The 27215-nt window shown below is 40.0% G+C and overlaps 2 protein-coding genes across 2 annotated transcripts in view; both read right to left on the bottom strand.

Moving 5' to 3' along the window:
* Nucleotides 1-27215, bottom strand: part of LOC126204286 (numb-like protein) — a 434856-nt gene that overhangs the window by 349782 nt on the left and 57859 nt on the right. The gene's annotated exons all lie outside the window — the stretch shown is intronic.
* Nucleotides 26834-27172, bottom strand: LOC126204285 (junction-mediating and -regulatory protein-like). Its single transcript, XM_049938672.1, has one exon. The coding sequence runs from the start codon at nucleotides 27170-27172 to the stop codon at nucleotides 26834-26836; it is 339 nt and encodes a 112-aa protein (XP_049794629.1).

The following is a 27215-nucleotide window of genomic DNA, read 5'->3' as shown; positions in this document are numbered from 1 at the left end:
ATAACTCGATCTTAGTACCACTGAAAATGCATGGAGCTGGCTGGATCAAAAGGTGAAGTGTAGGGATCAATATCCCTCATTCCCTTGGCTCTATGGAATCTAATCCATCAGGGGTTTCACATGGACACGGCATAACTGAGAAAACTTGTTGACTCTCTTCCGTGCTGAATTGAGGACATTATCAAGTCTAGAGGCGGTATCACACAGTGTTAACATAATGTCTCCTGAGAATAGTTATCTGCCTGGTGCTCTGAAGTTCAGATGAGCTGCACTCCGCGTAAGTGTGTGGCTATCTCTCTTATATCATGAAAGGCCTGTGACAATACACAGCTACATAGGAAGCAATGTGCCTAGCGATTTTTGTTCTGACAATCCTGATGCCATGGTGCAATTTGTATCACGAATATCTTCACCTTTTGTCACTTACTATATCAACACTATAGACAATACAAGGAGGGAAGAGAGTTGTAGCTGGAGGATAGTGCACTTGACTGGTTGGTGACTGTGACTGATTTTAGAATCATGTGAAGGTGTACGCAGTAGAAAGCACTATCAGCAGAGTCTGTCATTTTCTACAGCTTCTGTTGGAGTGAGACGTGAGGCTATTTGTTGAGCAGCATTTGCCAGTATTACAAGATCTGCACATTAAGGGCTGTGAAATACATTGAAGCTATTGGGAGCATATTTTAATTATCCAGTTATATACTTTCATTGCTCACAAAATTCAGTGTAATTTTGAAACTAGTTACATAACGCGTGGGCAGTGAAGCCATACTTGGTCAGTCGTACACTATATAGTAAACTGAAACAGAAGGAGGTCTTCAACAATCAAACACAAAATATCTGTAAACTAGCTGAGTCCCTCTGATTTCACAACAATTTTACCCATCTTGAAAATGGAAATTTGTTTTCATTGCCAACAGACTCTATCTAAATTAGTTTTTGACTCGAAAATGGTTTCTGATAATACTTCTTAATTTGGTATCACTTAGTGGTTATTGGTGTACACTATAATAATAATGTAATACAAGCTATTTGTGGTGACCTTAGAAAAGTTTAATAAGTTTTATTACATGTCAGATCATAACAAGAGAAGTGAGTTGGATACCGTATGCAAGACAGCCCGCGTGCATCATATAGGACAGCTGAATCGTATATCAAGAGGAAATAATACTCCTCAAAGCAGCTACACACACTTTGCTTTTTTGAGGCTGGTCAAACACATGAGCAAGCAGAACACTTGACATCTTACCAATGGTGTGGAGGGTCATTGTCAATGGAATCATACAGAACTTTTGACAACACATAATGGAAGAACCTCGAGTATGATACAGAGAGATAGACAAGCACTAAGGTGATCACATGTCATGGGAAGGTTTCAAAGGAATGATCCAGAAAGAAATTAAAGAGGGGTGTGTGCAATCAGAGTCAATTAATAATGTTATAAAAGAGTCATGCAGCAGTGCGTAGGGAGGTTCTCAGTGTCAGTACAGAGCATCTAGGGGGCAGTGATGCTCGGCACCAGCACCCAATGGAGCTGTAAACACTTTATCTAGTGTAAGAGAAGATGGTGACAGACTCTGGTGGACACACAGCAAATGTAAGCTAAGTAATGCTTTACAACATTCATTGGAATAATGCTGAACAAGACTGTCTCTCTCTGTCTCAAAAAGTTAGACTAGTGGACAACCACGTGAATTCACCACCAACAAGAATTACAGGTGACTCTCAGACATGTGTTGACCATGTTATTACAAACTTAAGTAAGGAGGACCTTGTAGTTGGAACTGTTGAGAACCACATTTCAGATCATAGTGCATTAGACCTAGAGCTTCACACTGACAAAGAAATAGTATCTCGTAAGGAACAATTTACTTAGAAAGCTTGACTATCATGCATTAAAGGAAAAACTGACACACATAAACTGGTATCAGGTAGGCCTATATGCAACAGAAGACATTAATGAAAAGTGGGAAATATTTTATACAACATTAACCCATTGTCTAAATCAAGTATGCCCAAGGGTCAAAATACTAAAGAAAACTGACAGTTCCAGGAATCTTAAACTCCCCCCAAATGTGATGAAATTAAAGAATGACATGAATGATCTATATATATTTTTTAAGGGCACCAAACTGCAGTACTTTCAGTCTAAATACAAAGCTTGTAGAAAAACCTATAGGGAAGCACTTAAGACATTAAATGCACAGAAGTATGCAGAACAGATGAGTCAATCCTTTAATGTTAGCAAAACAGCGTGGAATATAGTAAAGAAGGAAAGTGGGGGGAATGACAAGGCATTGTGTAACAACATAATAATAAGCGGCAATGAAAAATTGGTTAGTGACCCAAAAGACGTATGCGAGAGATTCATAGATCAATTTAGTAAGATGAGTAAGGAGGATGTGATAAACCCACTGCAGGTGCTAAATCCCAGTAATGTCAGTAATTCGTTCTTCCTGAGGTGTGTTACAGAACAGGAAATCCTGAGAACCATTTCCAACTTAAAAGCAAGTACATCCAGTGGCTGGGATGACATCTCAGCCAAATTTCTGAAAGAATGCAGTAATGAGTTAATGAAGCCATTGCAACATTTAAATAAACAGCTCTTTCAGACAGGGGTCATTTCCTGACTTGTTAAAAGTCACTGAAATAAGACCAGTGCATAAAAAGGGAAAATCTACTGATGTACAAAATTATAGGCCTATTTCATTGACATCAGAACTTAGTAAGTTGTTGGAAAGGCTATTTCTTTATCAAATGGAATCATTTTTCTCTAAATACAATATATTAAAAAGTTCTCAACACGGTTTCAGGAAGGGCAAGTCTACAATAGCAGCCATAGCCACATTTATTCAAGTAGTATTGAATAAACTTGATGATGGAAACAAAGTTATTGGCACCTATCTAGACCTATCTAAGGCTTTTGATACTGTAAATCACTCCATTCTTCTACATAAGTTAGAAACTTATGGGGTCAGAGGAGTGGCATTAGATATGTTAAGATCGTACCTTGCTGACAGGAGACAATGTATTAAGTTGTATCATACAACCAGGGGACTTATACAAACAGTAAAATCATCTTATAAAATTCTTAACTGTGGAGTCCTTCAGGGAAGTATTATTGGGCCTTTTCTGTTCATTGTGTACATCAATGATATAATAATTCAAAAAAATGCAGACCTTGTGAATTATGCCGATGACACCTCCTTCATAAGCTGGGGCCCTACAAAACAGCTAGCAGTGCAAAATAATATGAAGAACACTAGCCTCATCACAGAATATATGACTAAAAATAAATTGGCATTAAATAAGGAAAAGACAATTCTAATGGAGTTTATGCTAAATTACAAATCAAGACAAGTGGATACTGATCCAGAGTTATCAATTGAAACAACTGATAAACATAAATTCCTGGGTATTATAGTTGATGAAGGAGCACATCAGCTACATGTGTAAAAAAATCTCGTGTAATACCTACCTGCTAAAATGCCTTTCTAGCATAATATCGTCACCAGTCTTAAGACGAATCTATTTTGGTATTATACACTCCCACCTACAATACGGTATTGAGATTTGGGGCAGGGCACCAACGGTATACATGGATAGGGCTTTTAGAGCCCAGAAGAGAGCAATTAGGATAATAGCGAATATTAGTAAAGGTCAATCCTGTAGAGAATACTTCATTAAGTATAATGTACTAACAGTGTATTTGTTATATGTTCTAAGGACTATACTGCTTGTAAAAGAAAATATGGAGCACAGTACAATAAATAGTGATATCCATAGTTATAATACAAGGAAGAAAGAGGATTACCACATAAAATTCAGAAATAAAAAATCAACCGATCATAATCCATTTTCTGCTGGAACATTTTTTTACAACAGACTGCCAAATACCATAAAAATGTTAAAAGGAAACATATTTAAAATAAAATTAAAGCAGCTGTTAATTGCTAAATGTTTGTACTCAATCAAAGATTTTTAATGTTGTATGTACTTTATTTCTACTACTAAACTATTATTGTTCATGTATGTACTGACTGACTATGTCCATGACTGTAAAAGTTATTATGGACAAATAAACCATTATTATTATTATTAGATCCTTTCTAATAATTACTGAAAGAATCTGACATTCTGATAAGTGCTTTTGGTCCAACACCTCACTGAGCAAATGTGTTTGTTATAACAATAAATTGGTTAAAAAAAGAGTAATATCTTGCCTCATCAGCAAAATTTCCTACCAAATCCACGAGAATTATCAATCTTCTGTAACCTAGTGCCCTCCAACCAAGGAGATTTTCTCCCTCTCATCTCTGCTATAAAGGTTCATAATATAGCAAACTAACCCACAATGATATTAACATTCTGATTGCACCAAGAAAGGTAAGGAACTTGAGCCAGGTTGCGATATATTAAATTAGTACAGACAAGATTTTCTTGACTGCAAGACTATTAAATTTGAGTAGATTATTTATTCCTAGGTACATGACCATGTAGTACCTGGGAACAGATTTTCACAACTGGAGTCACCTTATTCTCTGCAGTGATTTTTGTAATTTCAGAGAAAAGACTGCAACAGGCACAGGGTGAATGCCAACATACCAAAATGGAATAAGGAAATACACTGAACTTCTATTACAGTGCTGGATAGATGGGAAATCTATAAAGAGTGCCAAGGTACAACACTGTCCCCTGGATGTCTGCAGATCTGGTCCATACTGATAGCCACATGCCACACTACCTTATCATTCAGCTAGATGAGCCAAGCCAACATGGTGCAGCCCAGTGATAAAAGTGGAGATGGGTGCTATTTTCTTTTGGTTGCACTAGAGTATTGCCATGATACTGCACCACGGATTTTCTGACAAGTCCTTGCAAACAATCAAAAACTTAATTGCTTAATTTTATTTGTTTTAGCTGATAATTTTCACTTTGCGACTAATGCTTGTATTAAGTGTGGCTGAATTTTTTGTGGTTCTGATTGAAACTGTATTTCATTTGTCATCAACAACTGCAGGTCACCTCCTTCTAATATCAGGTTTCTTACTGTTAGCTACCTCAAAATTATCCCTAGACAGAACATTTAACTTCGTTGTGGAAGGAGCCTAATGCACTCACCAAGAAATAACATGTACAATATTTTACAAAATTTTATTTCATCAAATAGCTCTAATTAAAATGGTCATCTTTAAAAAATAATGAAGGATAACAATTATTTCATGTTCATGATAAGCAATTCATCTGTACCTGTAAAATACTTTTATTGATCAACGTCTTGCATGACAGAAGACACTATATACTGCCATGGATTCAGGATCTTAGCCGTACCACCAGATGTATCTGAAAATCTATCAGTAGAACAACATCATGACCATGCTCAAAGAACTAGTATACATCATCTACTGTAGGTGGACCATCAAATAACATCCCAAATTGTGTCTGAGAAGAACCCCAACTTTCAACTGCAGTCTGAAAAAATTCCTCTTGTCACAAAATTGTCACCAGGAATTCATGCAGCCAAACGTTGACAACAGTACACCTGTGTGACCCATGGGGCTATGGAAGAGTATCTCAGTATATGTCATAAATTATTCAAATGTATGGAAACAAAGTTTAAAAACAAATGTTTGGAATTTAAGGTCATTCCCAAGTACGTAGATGCGATGTTCAGACATTCGAAGAAACTACAATCCGTGTATGCTAAGAGTCTCAAGTTGTGATGTTTATGTAAGGAAATCAATTAATTATACAAGAAGAAACCTTATGTCAATGTAGTCTGCTTCCCGTAGGTGCATGGGTCATACAAGTGCACTGTACCTGCTTTTGACTTCCTGCATTCCTGGTCCCAATATTCCAGCAAGAGGCATTTTCCAAGGCCATGATTAAAAGTTGGGGTTCTTTGCAGCCACAGTTTGGGATTTTATTTGATGGTCCACATATGGTAGATATTTGTCTACTTGTTGTATGGACATGGCTGTATCCTACTATTGCTGTATTTCAGATACGGCTGCTGATGAAGCTAAGAGCCCAAAACCATTGTAGTGTATAGTGACTTCCGTCATGCAAGACTATGATTAATATCAATATTTTACAACTTTGACAGATTTGTTTGTCATGAACATGTTGCAGAACACTTGTGGATGTCACAAAAATAAAAATTTATAACAATAATTGCCCTTTAATATGTGCACAATGTAAACATTAAATTAAATACAATCCCTTTGTAAAATCTAACTGCTCATAACAGCTTCCAAATAACCTCAGATTCCAGCCTCACAAAACCACAGTGTGCTGTCTCAAACAGGTTAATTATGATACACACAGAATCTCATTCCTCAGTAACCTAAAACACATGTAAGAAACAGTTACAATATACACCTTAAAATGAAAGAAGTCAGTATGTGCTTTACACGCACTCATTGCGCCCATTGTCCTGTAATGGAAACAGGCAGCTCATTTGAGTGCGTGCGCACACACATGCTCATTATCTCGATGGTGAATTAGCTGAGCCGGCAAGCACAACACCTTCCAGACAATGCTCAGTTTAAACTCCAAGTACTGCTTGAACTCCACATCACATGCAGATGAACTTGTGAACATCTACCATAATTGCTTGTGCCGAGCTTTCATTAAAGGTAACACTGTGTCATCTTCACATGTGAACAGTTCCCCGCTGTCCCACAAGACTCACTCTTGCATTCGGTGGAAGTGCCAAGACCACGAGCCAATGCACATACAGGACTTTAGAGCCTCATAGCATAACCCCGCCACTGCCTGGAAGGCCACTGGGGTAAGCGTTACCAAGAGACGCAGTCCCAATATCTTTGAATATCAGTAGTGGACAGGATCAGTAACCACCTTTCAATACAAAACCTTTTATTTTTTTCATAAAGCGTTCTCCACTGCACTAATCTATTCCAAGAAATACATTTTACCACCAGAAGTTGCTTTCAGTGAACAATGCTTTTTTGTCGACTACTTTCGGCAGGAAGTACCATTTTCAAGTCACTGTATGAACACGTTGTAATAAAAACATCATGGTAATTAACATTTATTTTGCTCAAGAAAATTTACATCAAGACTTTATCTACTGCCATAATACAGGGGTGAACAAAAATATGAAAACACTGAAAATACAACACATTACCACACCAGTGTCAGAAAACCGGTGGCATTCGAAAGAAACTTCCATTCGTCTCAGAATGGACAAACACATGTCCTGCATGGTTATCAAGGAAATATAATAACATTCTTCCTGCAAAATTATGGCAAATTCAGGAAATTAGTATAGCTGTGGATAGCAATCAAACTTCCCTCTCTTCAAAATAGACCCCAAAGTCTCAATAATACTGAGATCTGGTGCACTTGGTGGCAAGGGAAGTTTCATTCTCATGGTCATAAAACCAGTCCTGGACTACACGAATAGTGGGAACAGGGGCCTTGTTGTCTTGCAACACAGCACCACTCATTTTACCATGTGATGGACCTGATCAGCTAAATTGGTCACATAATCTGTGGCAGTAATGAGACCTTGCAGAGTAATCGTAGGGCTCTTAAAATACCATGATATGGCTACTCATATCATCACCAAATGCTCATCATGTTCACTCCTCAGATAAGTCAGAAAGAATGTGAAATGAGAGTCACCAGACAAAGTGACGTTTATCCGTTCCTCCATAATCCAGGTATTATGTCTTTGGCACCACATGTTCCTGCTGCGGGCATTTACATCACTGATGAGTGGGTTTGAAATTCTAGCTTGTCCACTAATTCCCTGCTTATGTAACTTTCTTCAGGTTTGTGTTTTTTTTTTTTTTTTTGCTGTCGGAGTTCGTGAGGGCGGCATTCAGTTTTGCAGTGACTTTGCAGATGACATCCTCTTATTTTTCTTCAAAATCCTCTTCAAAGACCATACATCATGATCACACAACACACACTTTTGTCCACGTTGTGACTTAGCAGATGGCATTTTTTCACTTCCCCTGTATTTGGTACAAAATATCTTCGATATGGTGCCTCTTGAAACACTAAACACTTCACCTCCTTTGGTTTACCGAAGTACCCACCCATCATAACAGCACCAACAATGTTCCACCATTTGAATTCAGTTAGCTCTGACATAATGCACCAGACTGTGAATCTTGTAATGAATAGAGGATATTGCACAGGTGCAGTTCGTGATCAAATACAGTATTGCAGTCTGCAGGATTTACTACAATCTGCATTTGTGTTCAAATATGCATACCTCGGAGTGTTTCCATATTAAGCTCTGTACATTCTTCACGTCACATAGCATAAAAGGTCTGTCACAATTGTATGTCATACATCGATAGGAGACATGGATGATTAGAAGACTTATGACAGTCCCAGTGATCAGACATAATACATGCTGGGCATGAGAGTGAATACCAACGTAAGATCATCTGTCAAACTGTTGAACTATTTCGCTTAAGCCATATTGAAATTTTACCAAGGACTTGATTCATCAGAAACTGTTTCTCACACAAGTGGAATAATTTTCACAGACTGTCAAATAGGTGAAAGAATGATATGTATGTTTGCAGTTTTTCCCACTAATACCAACATGCTAAGTGCTTGCGGACCTGTACCATAAGACATGACGTGGATGCCTTCAATTTTCTAATGTGTTACATCAGTGAAACTAAACACTTTAACAGAAATCACACACATTAAAGATAATTTCAGAAAGATGCAGAAGCAAAGAATGTACAATATATATTTTAATCCAGACTCTACTCCTGACAATTTTCATTGCCTTCACAGTAAATCCTGGTTACTCAGAAATGTAGCATCCTATGGGATTAAAACGGAGGGGAGAAAGTACAGCAGTAAACATAAAAAGTTTCTGTATGGTGTATCCACTTAGTATTCATAGCTGTCGTCTGTTAGGTACAAAAAACTCTCACTTAAAAAGTTTTTTGACCCTTCATTCGTGACGATACGGTGTAAAATTACATAAGAAATACAACAGAGAGAGTTGTCTTCGCATCGTAGCTGAGATGAAACATAGGTATAGGCACAATGAATTTTGTAGACTGAAGAAGGATTCTATTATACTATCTGCAACATATTGCCGAACATTTTCCTAACATGACTGAACCAGTCAGAGGACATGCACATCCGGATCTGTAGCAGTGCTGAATGATGGCAACACATGTTCCTCATTGTCTGCTCACACTGCCCACATGATTCAGAACTTTCTGCAGGAAAAACAGCCGTCAGTTCACTTTAATTACATGGGGAACAAGAGTAATGTTGTTGTTGTGGTCTTCAGTCCAGAGACTGGTTAGATGCAGCTCTCCATGCTACTCTATCCTGAGCAAGCTTCTTCATCTCCCAGTACGTACTGCAACCTACATCCTTCTGAATCTGTTTGGTGTATTCATCTCTTGGTCTCATTCTACGATTTTTACTTTCTGCGCTGCCCTCCAATACTAAATTGGTGATCCCTTGATGCCTCAGAATATTTCCTACCAACTGATCCCTTCTTCTAGTCAAGTTCTGCCACAAATTTCTCTTCTCCTCAATTCTATTGAATACCTCCTCATTAGTTATGTGATCTACCCATCTAATCTTCAGCATTCTTCTTTAGCACCACATTTTGAAAGTTTCTATTCTCTTCTTGTCTAAACTACACTCCTGGAAATTGAAATAAGAACACCGTGAATTCATTGTCCCAGGAAGGGGAAACTTTATTGACACATTCCTGGGGTCAGATACATCACATGATCACACTGACAGAACCACAGGCACATAGACACAGGCAACAGAGCATGCACAATGTCGGCACTAGTACAGTGTATATCCACCTTTCGCAGCAATGCAGGCTGCTATTCTCCCATGGAGACGATCGTAGAGATGCTGGATGTAGTCCTGTGGAACGGCTTGCCATGCCATTTCCACCTGGCGCCTCAGTTGGACCAGCGTTCGTGCTGGACGTGCAGACCGCGTGAGACGACGCTTCATCCAGTCCCAAACATGCTCAATGGGGGACAGATCCGGAGATCTTGATGGCCAGGGTAGTTGACTTACACCTTCTAGAGCACGTTGGGTGGCACGGGATACATGCGGACGTGCATTGTCCTGTTGGAACAGCAAGTTCCCTTGCCGGTCTAGGAATGGTAGAACGATGGGTTCGATGACGGTTTGGATGTACCATGCACTATTCAGTGTCCCCTCGACGATCACCAGTGGTGTACGGCCAGTGTAGGAGATCGCTCCCCACACCATGATGCCGGGTGTTGGCCCTGTGTGCCTCGGTCGTATGCAGTCCTGATTGTGGCGCTCACCTGCACGGCGCCAAACACGCATACGACCATCATTGGCACCAAGGCAGAAGCGGCTCTCATCGCTGAAGACGACACGTCTCCTTTCGTCCCTCCATTCACGCCTGTCACGACACCACTGGAGGCGGGCTGCACGATGTTGGGGCGTGAGCGGAAGACGGCCTAACGGTGTGCGGGACCGTAGCCCAGCTTCATGGAGACGGTTGCGAATGGTCCTCGCCGATACCCCAGGAGCAACAGTGTCCCTAATTTGCTGGGAAGTGGCGGTGTGGTCCCCTACGGCACTGCGTAGGATCCTACGGTCTTGGCGTGCATCCGTGCGTCTATGCGGTCTGGTCCCAGGTCGACGGGCACGTGCACCTTCCGCCGACCACTGGCGACAACATCGATGTACTGTGGAGACCTCACGCCCCACGTGTTGAGCAATTCGGCGGTACGTCCACCCGGCCTCCCGCATGCCCACTATACGCCCTCGCTCAAAGTCCGTCAACTGCACATACGGTTCACGTCCACGCTGTCGCGGCATGCTACCAGTGTTAAAGACTGCGATGGAGCTCCGTATGCCACGGCAAACTGGCTGACACTGACGGCGGCGGTGCACAAATGCTGCGCAGCTAGCGCCATTCGACGGCCAACACCACGGTTCCTGGTGTGTCCGCTGTGCCGTGCGTGTGATCATTGCTTGTACAGCCCTCTCGCAGTGTCCGGAGCAAGTATGGTGGGTCTGACACACAGGTGTCAATGTGTTCTTTTTTCCATTTCCAGGAGTGTATTTATCACCAACATTTCACTTCCATACATGGCTACACTCCATACAAATACTTTCAGATATGATTTCCTGACACTTAAATCTATACTCAATGTTAACAAATTTCTCTTCTTTAGAAACACTTTCCTTTCCATTGCCAGTCTACATTTTACATCCTCTCCACTTCGACCATCATCAGTTATTTTGCTCCCCAAATAGCAAAACTCATTTACTACTTTAAGCGTCTCATTACCTAATATAATTCCCTCAGCATCAACCAATTTAATTCGACTACATTCCATTAGCCTCATTTTGCTTTTGTTGATGTTCGTTTTATATCCCCCTTTCAAGACACTGTCCATTCTGTTCAGCTGCTCTTCCAGGTCCTTTGCTGTCTCTGACAGAATTACAATGTCATCGTTGAAACTCAGAGTTTTTATTTCCTCTCCATAGATTTTAATTCCTACTCCAAATTTTTCTTTTGTTTCCCTTACTGCTTGTTCAATATACAGATTGAATAACATTGGGGATAGTCTACAACCCTGTCTCACTCCCTTCCCAACCACTGCTTCCCTTTCATGCCTCTCAAGTGTTATAACTGCCATCTGGTTTCTGAACAAATTTTAAATAGCCATTTGATTCCTGTATTTTACCCCTGCCACCTTCAGAATTTGAAAGGGAGCATTTCATAAATATTGTCAAAAGCTTTCTCTAAGTCAACAAATGTCAGAAACATAGGTTTGCCTTTCCTTAATCTATTTTCTAAGATAAATCGTAGGGTCAGTATTGCCTCACATCTTCCAACATTTCTATGGGATTGGAACTGATCTTCCCCGAGGTTGGCTTCTACCAGTTTTTCCATTCATCTGTAAAGATTTCGTGTTAGTATTTTGGAGCCGTGGCTTATTAAACTGATAGTTTGGTAATTTTGACATCTGTCAACACCTGCTTTCTTTGGGATTGGAATTATTGTATTCTTCTTGAAGTCTGAGGGTATTTCGCCTGTCTCATACATGTTGCTCACGAGATGGGAGAGGTTTGTCAGGGGTGGCTCTCCCAAGGCTATCAGTAGTTCTTATGGAATGTTGTCTACTCCCACGGCCTTGTTTTGACTTAGGTCTTTCAGTGCTCTGTCAAACTCTTCGCACATTGTCATATCTTCCATTTCATCTCCATCTACATCCTGTTACATTTCCATAATTTTGTCCTCATGAACATCACCCTTGCATAGACCCTCTATATACTCCTTCTACCTTTCTGTTTTCCCTTCTTTGCTTAGAACTGGGTTTCCATCTGAGCTCTTGATATTCATAAGAGTTATAACAGAACATAAAATGTATGTGAGAGAATATCATATTAAATCTTTATTCTGGATTTTTCGTGATATTTTGTAGACAATTGGCTCTCAAGTTTGAGACTAGACTCAAACCAATGTAGCCACTTCTAACTATAACAAAAATAAAATTTTTCGCTGTTCATATGAAATGGATCTATAGTTTCAAATATCATGCTAACTGATCACTTAGAATTTGCTACTGAGGTACCATCACAAAGTCGTCAGTGTGAGAGTATACTTGAGATTACAATGACACAGCGTCGGAGATTTCGTCAGTAAAAAAATTGCATTCATCAGTGTTTCAAAATTCAATAAAAGACTGCAGCAGTAACCATTAGATGGTGATGGCTTCAACACCATGAATTTTCCCGGATTTTATAAAATAATATGTAATAGAAAACTCTGATTTCTGTTTTGCAGATATTGCCATATAGTTGTAGAAAACCGAACAATCCTCTCCCCTGGCTCCTATCTTTCGGGCACTACCTATCAAATATAATTCAAGCTGAGGAGACGAAAGACTTTGGTGATGGAAGCTACAGAGTTTTAGTTCTCCACTAAGAATAGGTGTGTATGAATTTTAACCATATGCGTCGTCTTTTTAATGTACAGAATATGAGTCTGGGAGACACCATTCTCAGTTTCAAAGTATCATTGCTATTCCTCAGACCCACATTTTATTAGAAACGAAGCTGGTTAATAAACTTAAAATTCTTATCAAAAAAAATTTAAGTTCCTGAGTGTTTTGAATCCCTATGTGGTAAGACAAGGGGTACAGTCATGTTTTCCCTCTTATTCCTTTGTAAAGCCTTTCCTCAACCACAAGTGCACCACCACTGTATGACTCTGGATGAACATAGACTTTATCTAACAACGTTACATAAAATCTATGATGGGGCATTAGGCAAGACACATGCACTTGTAGAATGAGCCATACATTTAGCATTAAGAGCCAGAGCTGGCGAGCCATCACTCTCCGCTCTATGAAAGTCCCAACACGCTTATAATATGAAGATGTTCCATCAGTTATTTGTATTTAATCTAGTTCCTCGAATATCAACTGGACATGTCTTCATAGATTATGGAGCAGGAACTAGACCCTTTCAAATTCAGTCAAACAAACACCACACAAACTTAGACATGACGGAGATGAATGTCCAAATCCAGAGATGGCATTAATATCCCCCATGGCTATTCTCTCACCGCTTTTAAAATAATTAAGATTGTATTTGAATTTGTTAGAGTACAACTAATATGATGTTCCTCATTATGTATATCAGTTATTTTTCAGCAACCAGACAGATTACATGCTACCACATCGCACCTCAGAAAAACACTTTTATGCTAGTGTCAGACTGAATGATTGGGCATACAAACCATCGAGATGCGCCAGGGGAATACTTATTACTAGGCAATAGTGGACATCTTTCCAATCTGTCTAAGAGAATGGAATGGAACTAACATTATGCAATGTCACATAACCCTTTCTGGTATGAATGAGATATGCCGGTTTGTGGTGTCTGTGACATACCTGTTGCTGTGAGCAACATTTTGACAGATTCCATTCTGTATTCAGAACAACAAGAGAAATTTGTCTCAGTGCTATCTTACCATCTGTTTTGGGAAGCAATGATTCAGTGTTAAAAAAACTCTTTCCAGTTTTGCATCTTATCTAGTGTCTCGCATAAACTGTTAAATACAACTAGATAGCTGCAATGTTTTATGGAGTAGGTGATTATTGAAACTTCTGGTTAACACAGCTTAGACGCTAGCTTTCCCAGGATAGCTACTATGGCACAGTGTGAAGTCCCACTACATGCACTGATCTCTCTACAGAAATGTAGAGTCCTGTCTGTCTGGCAAGAGGAGTAGTTGGCACTGGGGACTACATCGAGCCATTAGTGACATCATCTTCCCAGTACGGCTGCTCCCAGGCACTGGCTAAACCACAGCCTTGCCTGTCACCTATGTTTAGTGCACTCACATGCCAATGCAAGTGGGATCCTTTTTTGATGGGAGTGTCTGACGCCTTTGTGAGCGAACTACACGTCTTAGCTTTTTTTACAGTCCATATTCTTGTTTTACATTTCTTTTGCAAATTTTTTAATCAAAGTAATTCATACACTATTTAGCATCTGCAGGTCATACTGTATACATGTATCTCATATCATATCATATATTAAACTATAAATGTTAACAGTGCCAAATGAGGTGATTCTATGATTAACATATTGGACTTGCATTCTGGAGGATGACAGTCCAAATTCCCTTTGGCCATCCAGGTTTAGGCTCTCTGTCATTTTCCTAAGTCACTCCAGGAAATGCCAGTATGGTTCCTTTTAAAAGGATATGGCTAATTTCCTTCCTATCATTTCATGATCCAAGCTTGTGCTCCTTCTCCAGTGACCCCACTGTTGACAGGCCATTAAACTCTAATCTGCCTTCCTTTCCGTTGGATTACAACAAAAACATTGGGATGGGAATGATACACTCTTATGCATCCTAAATTAAAATCCATCATCTGTCCATGCATGTGGCAGCTGGTTTCAAGAAACAACATACAGGCTTCTTACAAGAACCTTACAAATATTTTCGCACATAGAAAACTGTGAATGCTACTAAATTTCACAGACATGTCTTGAGTGTAATGTAGTATGCTAGTGTTGTAGAAACTCTATGGACTACACGTAAAACTTCAGCTGTTAATGAGTGCTGCGCTATGTTTTGTAAGAGCATTTGAATGTTGCACCTCTTTGCCATTACTGTGTTGATAAGTCTTAGAAATTTCTTGTGTGTCCACGGATGCAATTAGAAGCATAAAAGAAGCAACTGCATATGGCTTGCTTGAAAATTCCTCTTCCACTTTCTAGATTACATAAATTAAAAAAAAAAGCTGTACATAACTACATTTGGTTTGGTTACCAGATCACATAAAATTTCAGTTTCACTTGTTGTTGAATTTGTGTAGCCTATTCAATGATGTAACAGTTAAGATCTGTCAGTCAATTCAAATATCATTCTAGGTATACATCTTGGAAGATCATTCAAGGTATACATCTTGTTATAGTGTACCACAATTACACAGTAAGCACAAAGAAACAATGAGTGAAATAGAAGAAAGCTTCGAGTGTGGGATTATAATTTGGGTGGAAGGACAAGAATGACAAAACTCGTTGATGACTTTCCATCTTCACTGAAAGTGATGAAGAACCACAGAATCTGTTGAATGGAGTGAAAACCCTCATGATCACAGTATGTGGATTTGAGAGTAAACAGAAGGAAGACGGAAGGCATGGGGAGTAGCAGAAATGAGATTGGTGATAAACTTGACATCAGATCTGGTGACTATGGAGTAAGCAAAGTTAAGGAATTCTGTTGCCTTGGAGGTTAAATCACACATGTTGAACAAATCAAACAGGACATAAAAAGCAGACTACCACTAGCAAAGGGAGTATTCCTACCCAAGAGAAATCTGCTAGCGTCAAACTTTGACCTTAATCTGAGGAAGAAATTTCTGAGAATGTACATTTGGGGCATAGTGTTGTGTGGTAGTGAATCATGGACCGCAAAAAAGCTGAAAAAGAAGGGAATTGAAGCATCAGAAGTGTGTTGCTACAGTGGGTAAAAAATGTAGGGGAGGACAGAAATAGGAATACATCCATTATATAAGTCAGGATGTAGGGTGCACATGCTACTCTGAGAAGAAGGGGCCCACTCATGGTGGGCTACAATGGAGACTGAAGACTGACAACTCAAAAACAAAAAGAATAGTGACATGGAACAATGAATAGCTATGATGATAAAAAAATTTTTTGATAGGCTCTCTTGTTTAGATCATCTTTTAAACCACAGTTCCAATTGCACAGTAATAGCAGCTTATGGAAACTCTTGATTAGCTTTCCAAGAACAGCTACTGTGGCGCAATGTGAATTCGCCATGTATGCACTGATCTCCCTCTCGAGACACAGAGTCCTGCCTCTCTGGAACAGGAGTGGCTTCCACTGGTAGACTACAATCAGCCATCAGTGCAGCTGCTCCCACACACTGGTAAAACCACACACTTGCCTGTCACCCCATGTATGGGCACTCATCCGTGTTTGAGGGTGGGACCTTTTTTGGGCAAGAAGAACCATCAGTATGAGATGCTTGAGGTGTATGGCCCTCATTAGGCCACACTTTGGAAGAGAAAATCTGATTTGATAATGAGAGGGACGTTCATAACTCAGCTTTGGGTATGCCAATTCTATTAGCTGAGGATGCTGGTTGTATCAACCCCTCCACATTTTTGTTCATCGTCTTGAATTATTTCCAGTGTTGGGTAGGATCATTTAACTTCAATATTCAGCTGTTTTCTGCAAAATTCACATTCACATTTTAGAAGTTGTCAAACATTTCTACATGGTTGCATTTTTCCATTTCCTTCATTTGCCGGTTAATTTTCTACACGTATGTTGGGAGACCTATAATTAATTGTAATCATATAATCTACTGAATCAGATAAGCAACTAATGATGCAGATTCATGTCTAAAGTCTCAGTTTTCCATAAAGACAGAGGCCAACCAATGTAACTACATGTCATTCATATTAGGGGCACGGACTGTTGGAACCCATGTCTTGCTATGCAGACTTCAGTTACCTTAATTGTAAAACCTGGAAGTTTGGCCTACTTTTACAGACTCTTCAAATTTAGTGTGGACTTCAGTAGCAGATGCTTTTAATAGTTCCCACATCAAAAGTCAGTTTTGAAATCTGGTAGAAAATCCACAGAGATTCTAGTCGCATGTTAAGTTCACCAACGGCAATATACAATCAATACTTTCACTTTATGATAATGATGGTAATGTTACCGGTGGCAGCACCACTAAAGCTAAGTTACTAAATACAGTTTTCCAAAATTTCTTCACCAAAGAAGATGAGGTAAATATTCCAGAATTCGAATTAAGAACTGCTGCCAACATGAGTGGCTTAGAAGTAGATATCCTTGGTGTAGCGGAGCAACTTAAATCATTTAATAAGTTTTCCAGTCCAGACTGTATGTCAATAAGATTCCTTCCAGAGTATGCTGATATAATAGCTCTGTACTTAACAACCATGTAAAATAGGTCACAATGCGAAAGATACATTCCTAAAAACTGGAAAATTGCATAGGTCACACTAGTACTCAAGAAAGGAAGGAGTAGTCCAATGGCTTACAGGTCCATATCACTGACGTCAATTTACAGTAGGATTCTGTAACATATATTGCATTTGAAGGTTACTGGAAGGAAAATGATCTGCTGACACACAGTGAGCACAGATTCAGAAAATACCATTCTTGAGAAACACAACTACATCTTTATTCTCACGAAGTAATGAATGCTACCGACAGGGAATCTCAAGTGTTGATTCTATATATCTATATTTCCAAAAGACTTTTGTTACTGTTCCTCACAAGTGGCATCTAAACATATTGCGTCCCTATGGAGTATCATTCCTGTTGTGTGACTGGATTTGTGATTCCCTGTCAGAAAGGTTGCAGTTCGAATTAACTGATGGCAGGTCATTATGTGAAACAGTGGTGATTTCAGGTGTTCCCCAAGGAAGTGTGGCAGAACTGCCAGAAAATATTAATATCTTTGCTTTTTTGTACTTCGTTTTACTTACTTTGGTTGTTGACTAGTTGGTGTGAGACATTCGTCATGACTGTTACCATGATTGTCGAAAACTATTTCTTTGTGTTTTGATTTATCTTGTGCCAATAAAAATATTACTTAGTGAAAGTAAATGGTGTTTTCTGTGTTGTAAGTATACCACACGCCATACTGGTGACCTCCGACGCGCATCATACATCCGATTCGACAATGTGGCCGTTTACTTCGGCATCTCCACATCGCTCACCTTCTGCTCCTTTCAGACTACAACATGATTGGTCTCTCTACACTGCCTTTCCACGGTTTCCTACGCACAACGCCACCAACAACTGGGATAAAATTGGAAGATAAGTACAACACCGTGGAGTTTTCTCCGTCATCAACAATGCTGTTGTGGGCTCTTTCAACATCGTCAGTGATGTCACCTGCTATGAAATCTTTTTCTACGCTCGTCTATAACAAACCAATCGTGAGTGCTGCACCTAAATTTGTGACTCACAGTGTGTCATATGTACAACCTCCTGTGACATGTAGTGTGCAACAGTGCCCCAACACTATGAACCTCACAGACTTTTCGAGCCCACAGATCACTCATATATTGCTGATAAATCGGTTTTGGACACATTCTCTCCCCATCCACTACAAGACTCACTACAAAAACAGATGGGTACAAATTTCAGTGACAACAATTACTGGTTGGACAGTCGCCCCGCCCCGATTGTTCCCGCAGCCTCCTGTGCCAGCCGTGTGTAAACCAGCCGCCGCGAGAGACAGCTTCATAAACACTCCGCCACTCCCATCCGCTGTGCTATTAAATCTGTTACATCCACAACACAAGAGTGAGAAAATTCCTAAATTACCAAGGTTCATGATGCACAATCCGCATACATGGTTTATTTTGGCAGAGACTATATTCAACGCCCTAAACATTGATTCAGACAGTGCTAAATTTATTGCGCTTATTAATGCCCTAGAGGACCATGCTGAGTGGGTACAGGACTTAGTGCTGTTGGCGGCCCCCACAAATCGTTATGCACTGGCAAAACAACAGATCTGCAAACGTCTAGCTAAGACTATGCAACAGTCTGTATTATACATACTGCAAGGTGTACATCTCAAAGACTCGACTCCTTCACAACTGTGGCGACATATCAGAGCAGTCTTTTATAGCAAAACTATGCCAGAGGAAGCTTTACTTTCTTTCTGGGTTGCAAAGCTGCTGCAAGCTATTCAACTGCAGCTCCTATCACAAGACCAGGAACCTCTACAAGTGAAATTATTGCTGGCCGACGCCACATATAAAAAAATCAACAGAAGATAGTTATCTACGTGTTTCCCCCTCGATATTATGCCTCCCCCGTATGCAGAGACCGATCTTTCCAAAACAACAGACAGAGTACACTGGCTGAGCACCAGATTCCACACCGTCCTTCACCAACCCATACCACAGCTTCAAGTGACGTCCTTCACCCGGTAACAACACAGGATCAGCAAGTTTATCCTCTCTGCTGGTATCACTCCGTTTACGGTAATACAGCCAGGAATTGCCGCTCACCCTGCCTGTGCAATGCGCCCAAACACACACGGCGGGCCGCTATAGGCGCACCAGTCCGCACTGTGACATCAAGTCGCTTAACAGATTGCAGGCTAGTACTTCCGAATTATTCTCTCGGACGTTTGTATATCCAGGATATAGCTTCTCAGAAATGGTTTTTAGTGGACACTGGTGCCGATGTGAGCATCATTCCACGTTCAATGGTCACTTCTACAATCAAGCATTCGCCTCACCAAAGCAGAGCAGCCAACAATTCCTCATTAAAGGATTATGGTGTAACGCAACTTCGCATTTACTTCGATGATACACATAATTATGAATGGACATTTTCGGTAGTAGAAATCGAAGAGCCAGTATTAGGATTGGACTTATCAACTGCTCATAACTTTTCTTTGGAGTTAATTACACCTGCCCTCTGCTCAGTGGATTTTAAACAAAAATTTTCGGCGAGATCTTCCCCGTCCATGCCAACAGAATGCAGCTCGAATACGTCCTGTCAACAAGACAAGAGACAGTTTCTATTCTATCTGAGGAGGTCAAAGCTGCCATAGTGAGCTTAGTTACACAATGCCTTGAAATCGACCAACTGGCCGAAGACAATGCAAGGCTACTTCAACGTTGTGATGCCCTGACTGATGAATTGAGCGGGTTTAGAGAGGAGTTCAAGATTAAAAGTAATAACATGCACGAAACTACACAGGACCTGCATACCACACCGCTGCTTATACGCAGCCACAGCAGCGCCTGCCACAACCTGGACAGCAAAGATGGCAATCCGCCCAGCAACCCCCCATCCTGCGCTTCACCGTCCACCTTTCATCAAAACACAGAGGCGACAGCTGTTACAGGCGACGCCGTGCATGCGCGTGCAACGATTACTTCGTGCAGTAACCCCATAGTCAATAGAACCCCGCCAGCTGTCTCACAGCGCAGCTCCGCGGACAACACTGCAGCTTTCACTGAACTACCGTTCAATGATAACGTGTTTCAGGTTAGTTCCCTTTCATACTTAACGCGCACAGACGATAATGTCGCTCCTTCCTGCATCCCTCCACGTATTTCGGCCACACCTATTCACAAAAGCAAGGCCATTAGTATGGGCATCTGTTACAGGCTTAACACAACTGAGGGACCGCCTGTTCGTTCTCACCCCCGATGCCTCAATGCAAAAAAACTTACCGCTGCCAAAGAATGTATTAGTGAACTTTTACGCTTGGGTATAGTCCACCCCTCGGACAGTGCGTGGTCTTCCCCAATACATGTCATCCCCAAAAAGGACAATTCCTTTCGACTCTGTGTTAGACTGCATAAAGGCATACCATCAGATTCTGATGCACCCAGAAGATATCCCCAAAACCGCTATCATCACCCCATTTGGACTATATGAATATTTGCTTATGCCTTATGGATTGAAGAATGCCGCTCAGACCTGCAAAGACTCATTGACACCATTCTACGTGGCCTTAATTTTTGCTGTGCCTACCAAGAGGACATCATTATTTTCTCCACAACTGCAGAGGAACACAAACAACACCTCCAACAGGTTTTCGATAGATTGGCATGACACGGAGTTGAGATTAATCATGACAAATCGCAACTGAGCCAGAGGTTATTTTCCTGGGACATTTGGTCAATAATGAGGGCATTCGTCCCACCTCAGATAGAGTACAACAAGTACTTGACCTTCCCCTCCCTCAAACCTATAAAGAGTTATGTAGATACCTTGGAATGGTAAATTTTTTTAGACTCCGCATTCCACATGCAGCATCTCTACAAGCCCTTCTCACTGAGGCCTTAAAGGGAAAGAATACCACAGGTGACAGACACATAGAATGGGATCAGACCATGCAGCGAGCCTTTGACTCGCTTAAGTACGCCTTGATGAACGCTATTACCCTGTCTCACCTACACCCTGATGCCTTCCTGACAATAACCACAGACGCTAGCGAGAATGCCATTGGCGCAGTTTTGCAACAGACCCTACCAACAGGTACTACACCCCTGCGTTTCTTTTCAAAAAAGCTCACCGAAACGCAAAGAAAGTGGTCCGCATTTGATCGTGAACTTTACGCCATTTATGAGGCCGTAGAGTACTTTCGTACAGATATTGAAGGCCAACTTGTGACAGTTTACACAGATCACAAGCCCCTTGTCAAGGCTCTCCGCAAACCAGCATTACATGTACTACCCAGAGGGTTCCGCCATATGGTTTTGGTATTACAATATGTTTCAGACTTTCAATATATCAGGGGTAATGACAATGTTGCAGCAGACTACCTGTCATGCCTGTCCTCCCTGAAGACAGCTATTGATCCTCACCGCTTACACGAGCTCCAGCTATCCGACCCAGAGATACAGCACCTTCTCTCTGACTCTGATACTTCCTTACAAGTTGCTCTTCTTCCCTTCCCTAATGATGATTGCTCTTTGTATTGTGACATTAAAACAGGTCATCCTCTTCCTATAGTCCCTAAAGCTCTTAGGAAAGACGTTTTTGACACAATCCACAATCTCGCACATCCGAGCATTCGCGCGACTATGCGCCTCATTACAGAGAGAGACGTTTGGCCTAATGTAAAAAGAGATTGTAATCTGTGGGCAAGAGCATGCATACCTTGCCAGAGAGCCTAAATACACAAACATACTAAGCCCCCATTAGGCAAATTTACTGTGCCCTCTGGTAGATTCCATCATGTCCATTTGGACATCGTCAGTCCGTTACCGATATCTAACAATTTCCGTTACTTACTGACCATGATAGATCGTAACACACGTTGCGCCGAGGCTAACCCCATCGCGGACATTACGGCCAACACTGTAGTTAACACTTTTGTCCACCATTGGCTTTCTCGTTTTGGTTGCCGTACTTCACTTACCACAGACCAGGGGAGACAGTTTCAATCTAATCTGTTTAATTGCCTCTGTCAACTGTGTGGTATCAACAAATTCAGAGCTACAGCCTATCACCTGCCATCTAACAGCCTAATAGAATGATGGCACCGTACCCTGAAGGTCACTATCATGTGTCATGCTTCCTCTTGGACTGAGGCACTCCCCTGGGTCCTTTTAGATTTGAGGACGGTTTTCAAAGAAGACCTTAAAGCGTCAGTTGCTGAGATGGTATATGGAGAAAACCTCGCACTTCTGGCAGATTTTCTTGATGATCCTCCTCTACTTCCTGAGGATCAACTTCCCGAGTTGCTACGACAGGTTCGACAGCATATCACCAAGTTACGTTTTCCACAACCTCGATCGCATGCTACCCCTCTAGTTTTCATTCACCCACACCTCAGTTCTTGTAACTATGTGATGCTTAGAGAAGACGCCATGCATACACCTCAGTTCTTGTAACTATGCGATGCTTAGAGAAGACGCCATGCATCCACCCCTTGCTCCACCCTACACTGGCCCATACTGGGTCCTGTCACGCTCTGAAAATACCTATACGATCCTCTTTAAGAACAAACCATCTGCCATGTCCATTGAGTGCTTGAAACCAGCATGGATCCTTAACAACACCGACTTACACGATAATGAATTTGTTTTGCAAGAAACTTCAGAGGCCTGTCCTAACCCTTCTCCACAAGCTAATCAAACACTCTCTGCAAGTCAAGGCCCCCTCTTCTGTACTTCACGCCTCCGAGTGCCAGCAGTAATGAACTAGTGTTTCAAGTGAACTTGAGTGACTATGATGTGGACTCCATAAAAATACAACTTGTGGACACTTTTCTTTTTTTATTTGAAATTCAAAACAATTCTGTGCCATCTGACCAGAAAGACATTAAGCTATTACAGTGCTTCAGTGTGGCTCCCGGTACTTCACAAAATGACATTTCAGCCTAGTAGTAGTAGTAGTAGTAGTAGTAGTAGTAGTAGTTTATTCATCCAGAGACAATGTATATTGCATGGATTTCGTCAAAAATACATAGTATATATATATACACACATATAGGGTGAACAATACTATACAAAATACAGATGTGCATAGTAAACTACATAACATCAGACCACATTGAAATAGCATGTACAACTTTGATTATTTACATTGATGTATGAGAAAGACTTTTTACATGGAATACACAGTTGATATTTAGATATAACACATACAATTCTAGCACTTTTGTGCATATTATTTACTTAGATCATAGCAACAGTCCAATAAAAATTACTATTGGCACAGAGTACATAAATATAATTGTTTAGTATGAAGCTATTCCAGGTATTCTTTTACACTATAATAGCAGTTGGTCATTAAAAATTTGAATACTGCTTCTTTAAATGAAGACAATTTTTTTTATTTCTTTTATCTTTACCGGTAGTTTGTTATACATTCTGCTTCCTTGTATGTTTGTTTGTTTCTGTGCCAAAGCATTGTTAACTCTTTTTATATGAATGTCATTGCACTTTCTTGTGTTGTAAGTATGTATATCCGAGTTGGATTGGAAATTGTTAATATTTCCTTTTACATTAATTACGCTTTTCTGTATATAGAGGCACGGTAGGGATAGAATATTCAGCTGTTTAAATAATTGCTTTGAAGGAGTTAGCCTTGAACTGTTGGTAATTATTCTAACAGCTCGTTTTTGTAGAGTGAAGATGGTTTTGAGTTTTTCTTACTATGACCCCAGAAGGTGAGGCCATAGGTAATAGCAGAATGTATATAAGTAAAGTAAACAGCTCTGCTACATTCCCTACTACATACAAAGCTAATAACACGTAAAGCAAAGCAAGCAGAGCTTAACTTATGTGAGAGATACATGATATGGGATTTCCAGTCTAAATTTTCGTCTATATGTACACCTAAGAATTTTGTGGTAGCAACTCTCACAATTTCTTTATTTTATATTCTGAGATCTAGATCAGAGTGTGACTTTGCTTTCCTGTAATAGATATAATTAGTTTTAGAGATATTAATGGTTAATTTGTTCACTTCAAACCAATTTTGCAAATATTCTATAACTCTGGTTGCAGATGTTGGCAATACCCGGTTTATGTCAGTTACTACAATGTTTGTGTCATCCGCAAACAGGGTTATATGAGTACCATTTACTGGAATCTTGATATCATTTATGTAAAGAAGAAATAGGAGAGGTCCTAGAACACTCCCCAGCGGTATCCCAATTGGCACAGTCTGAATATCCGATCTGTAAACAATACTTTGGTTTTTACTGTTTGTTGTTGCAATTTCTACTACCTGTTTCCTATTATGGAGATATGACTGAAACCACTTTTTAGCTACTCCTCGTATACCGACATATTCTAATTTGTCTAGCAGGATATCATGTTGGACAGTATCAAATGCCTTTGAGAGGTCGAAATTTATTCCTATTGTACTGTTGTTCTTATCTAGCCCCGTTACAATATTTTCAATGAATTGGGTGATGGCTGACTCTGTACTCATTCCTTTGCGAAAGCCGTGTTGGTTTACAGACAGTAGATTGAATTTCTCGAGGTAATTTGTAATTCTGTTTTTCATGACTGTCTGTATTACTTTTGAAAATACTGATAATAAAGCTATTGGTCTATAGTTTCCCACTTCATGGATATTGCCCTTTTTATACAATAGTTTTACTTTTGCAATTTTTAATCGTTGTGGAAAGACACCTTCTGAAAGTGATATGTTTATGATGTGTGAGAGTGGGTCTGATATGACACTAGCACATCTCATCATGACTGAGCAAGGTATCTCGTCAATCCCTGAGGACATTTTACTCTTCATTGTTTTTATTATTCGATTAACTTCCAATTTGTTCGTGGGAGGTAGCAATAATGAATTAACACTTTGTTCTTCTGGGATTGACGTTCTACTAATCTTAGAACAATTTTTACTCAGATTGATTGGACTATTTATGAAGTAGTCATTAATGTAAATTGCTAAAGTAAGATTTCTGACTAGCACACCTTGATCATCTTTTAAAACAAAGTCATCTGGATTTCTAACATTTTTGCTTGGGCCTATTTCTTTTTTTACTACATTCCATATAGCTTTCGATTTGTTTGCTGACCCAGCAATTACACTGTCATTGTGCATTGTCTTGGCTTTTTTTATCACCTTCCTGTAAATTGTCTTGTATGTCTTAACATAATCTGTAAAGTGTTCATCTTTGTTATCTTTTTTGAGTTGACTGATATGTTTTAGTGTTTGACTAGATACTCTAATAGCAGGTGTTATCCACTGGCTTGTGTTCCTAGGCATGACATTGATCTTCGTGAACTTTTTTGGGAAACACATCTCAAATAGGGACATGAATGTACTAGAAAAAGCATTGAAAGATTCCTCGGTTGTTGTTTGTGCAAAGACATCTTCCCAGGTTTCATTAGCTAACAACTGGATGAAAGTATTCACTTTTTCTGTATAGAAGTGCCTCTTGTATCCCCACTTATATTTTACTGCCTTGGGGATAGAGTAATTTATGTATGTTAATAGTGTATTGTGATCCGAAAGACATAAGTTTACGTTTAGTGGCTCAGTGATACCATTCTCCATATTTGTTAACATATTGCCTAAAAGAGAAGATGACAGTTCTGTTATTCTGGTGGCATCTGTAAAGAGTGGTTTCATGTGGAAGCTGCTGAGTATACTCAAAAGCTGTCTTTTTTCATCACTTTCAATTAACAGGTTAATATTAAAATCTCCACATAAAAATAATTTCACTTCATTACTATAAAAAGTGTTTAATGCTGCTTCTATGTTTTTGAAGAATATGTTTTTGTCACCCAGTGGAGATCTATATATTGTAATGACAACTAGTTTTTCACTCTTCTCCTCAGTTTTTAACCCTATGGCACATGATTCAAAATGTTTTTCTATATTTAGATGGTCCAATTCTGTTTTCACTTTGAACTGCAGTCCTACTCTAGAGTAAATGCATACCCCACCATTTTTAAAAACACTTCGGCAATAATGTGATGCTAAATTAAACTTGCTTATATTTATGAGACTTAATTCACTAGCCTTGCACCAGTGTTCAGATAAACAAACACAAGAGACATCAGCAAGATTATTTAAAGCTACTTCTAGATCTAGTACTTTGTTTCTGAGGCATTGAATATTCTGACACATTATCTTGACTGTTTTGCAAGTATTTTTTCTTTTGGCTTTACCTGGTAATGTGCTGCTTTTTCCATAGTAGTTGTGACTTATCTGCAAATTTTCTTGCTGATTTGTCACAATCTTTTCCTTTTCTTTGTCTGAAGCCATAAAAAATCCTTAGTCAATGATGTAGATGTACCTTGTCTTTGACTCCTCCTTAGGCATTGTTGTGTTGCTGCAACTGTTTTTGATGGTTTTTTGCTGCTTCTACTGTTGTTGTTGGTTCAGTTGCTGCTGCTGTTGTTGCTGCTGCTGTTTCTGTGGCCGGAAGTGGTGGTGGTGGTGGTGGTGGTGGTGGTTGTGGTAGTGGTAGTGGTAGTGGTAGTGGTAGTGGTTGTGGTGGTGGTGCTGACAGGATTCTTCGTGCTGTTGCTGCCTTTGATTCTTTTATTGGCACTATTTCTGTTGATGGTGGATCTGTTGTTGTAGTATCTGTTGGTTTTGCTGTTGTTTCCGCCGAAGGTTTAGCTGCAGTTACCGATTGTGGTTTGACCATTTGTGGCAATTTTACTGCTGCTAATGGTGATGATTTTGTTGTT

The sequence above is a fragment of the Schistocerca nitens genome, chromosome 9 (assembly GCF_023898315.1).
Source record: "Schistocerca nitens isolate TAMUIC-IGC-003100 chromosome 9, iqSchNite1.1, whole genome shotgun sequence".
Classification (NCBI taxonomy): Eukaryota; Metazoa; Arthropoda; class Insecta; order Orthoptera; family Acrididae; genus Schistocerca; species Schistocerca nitens.
The sequence above is the reverse complement of the archived record's forward strand: the minus strand, read 5'-3'. Positions and strand labels throughout refer to the sequence as shown.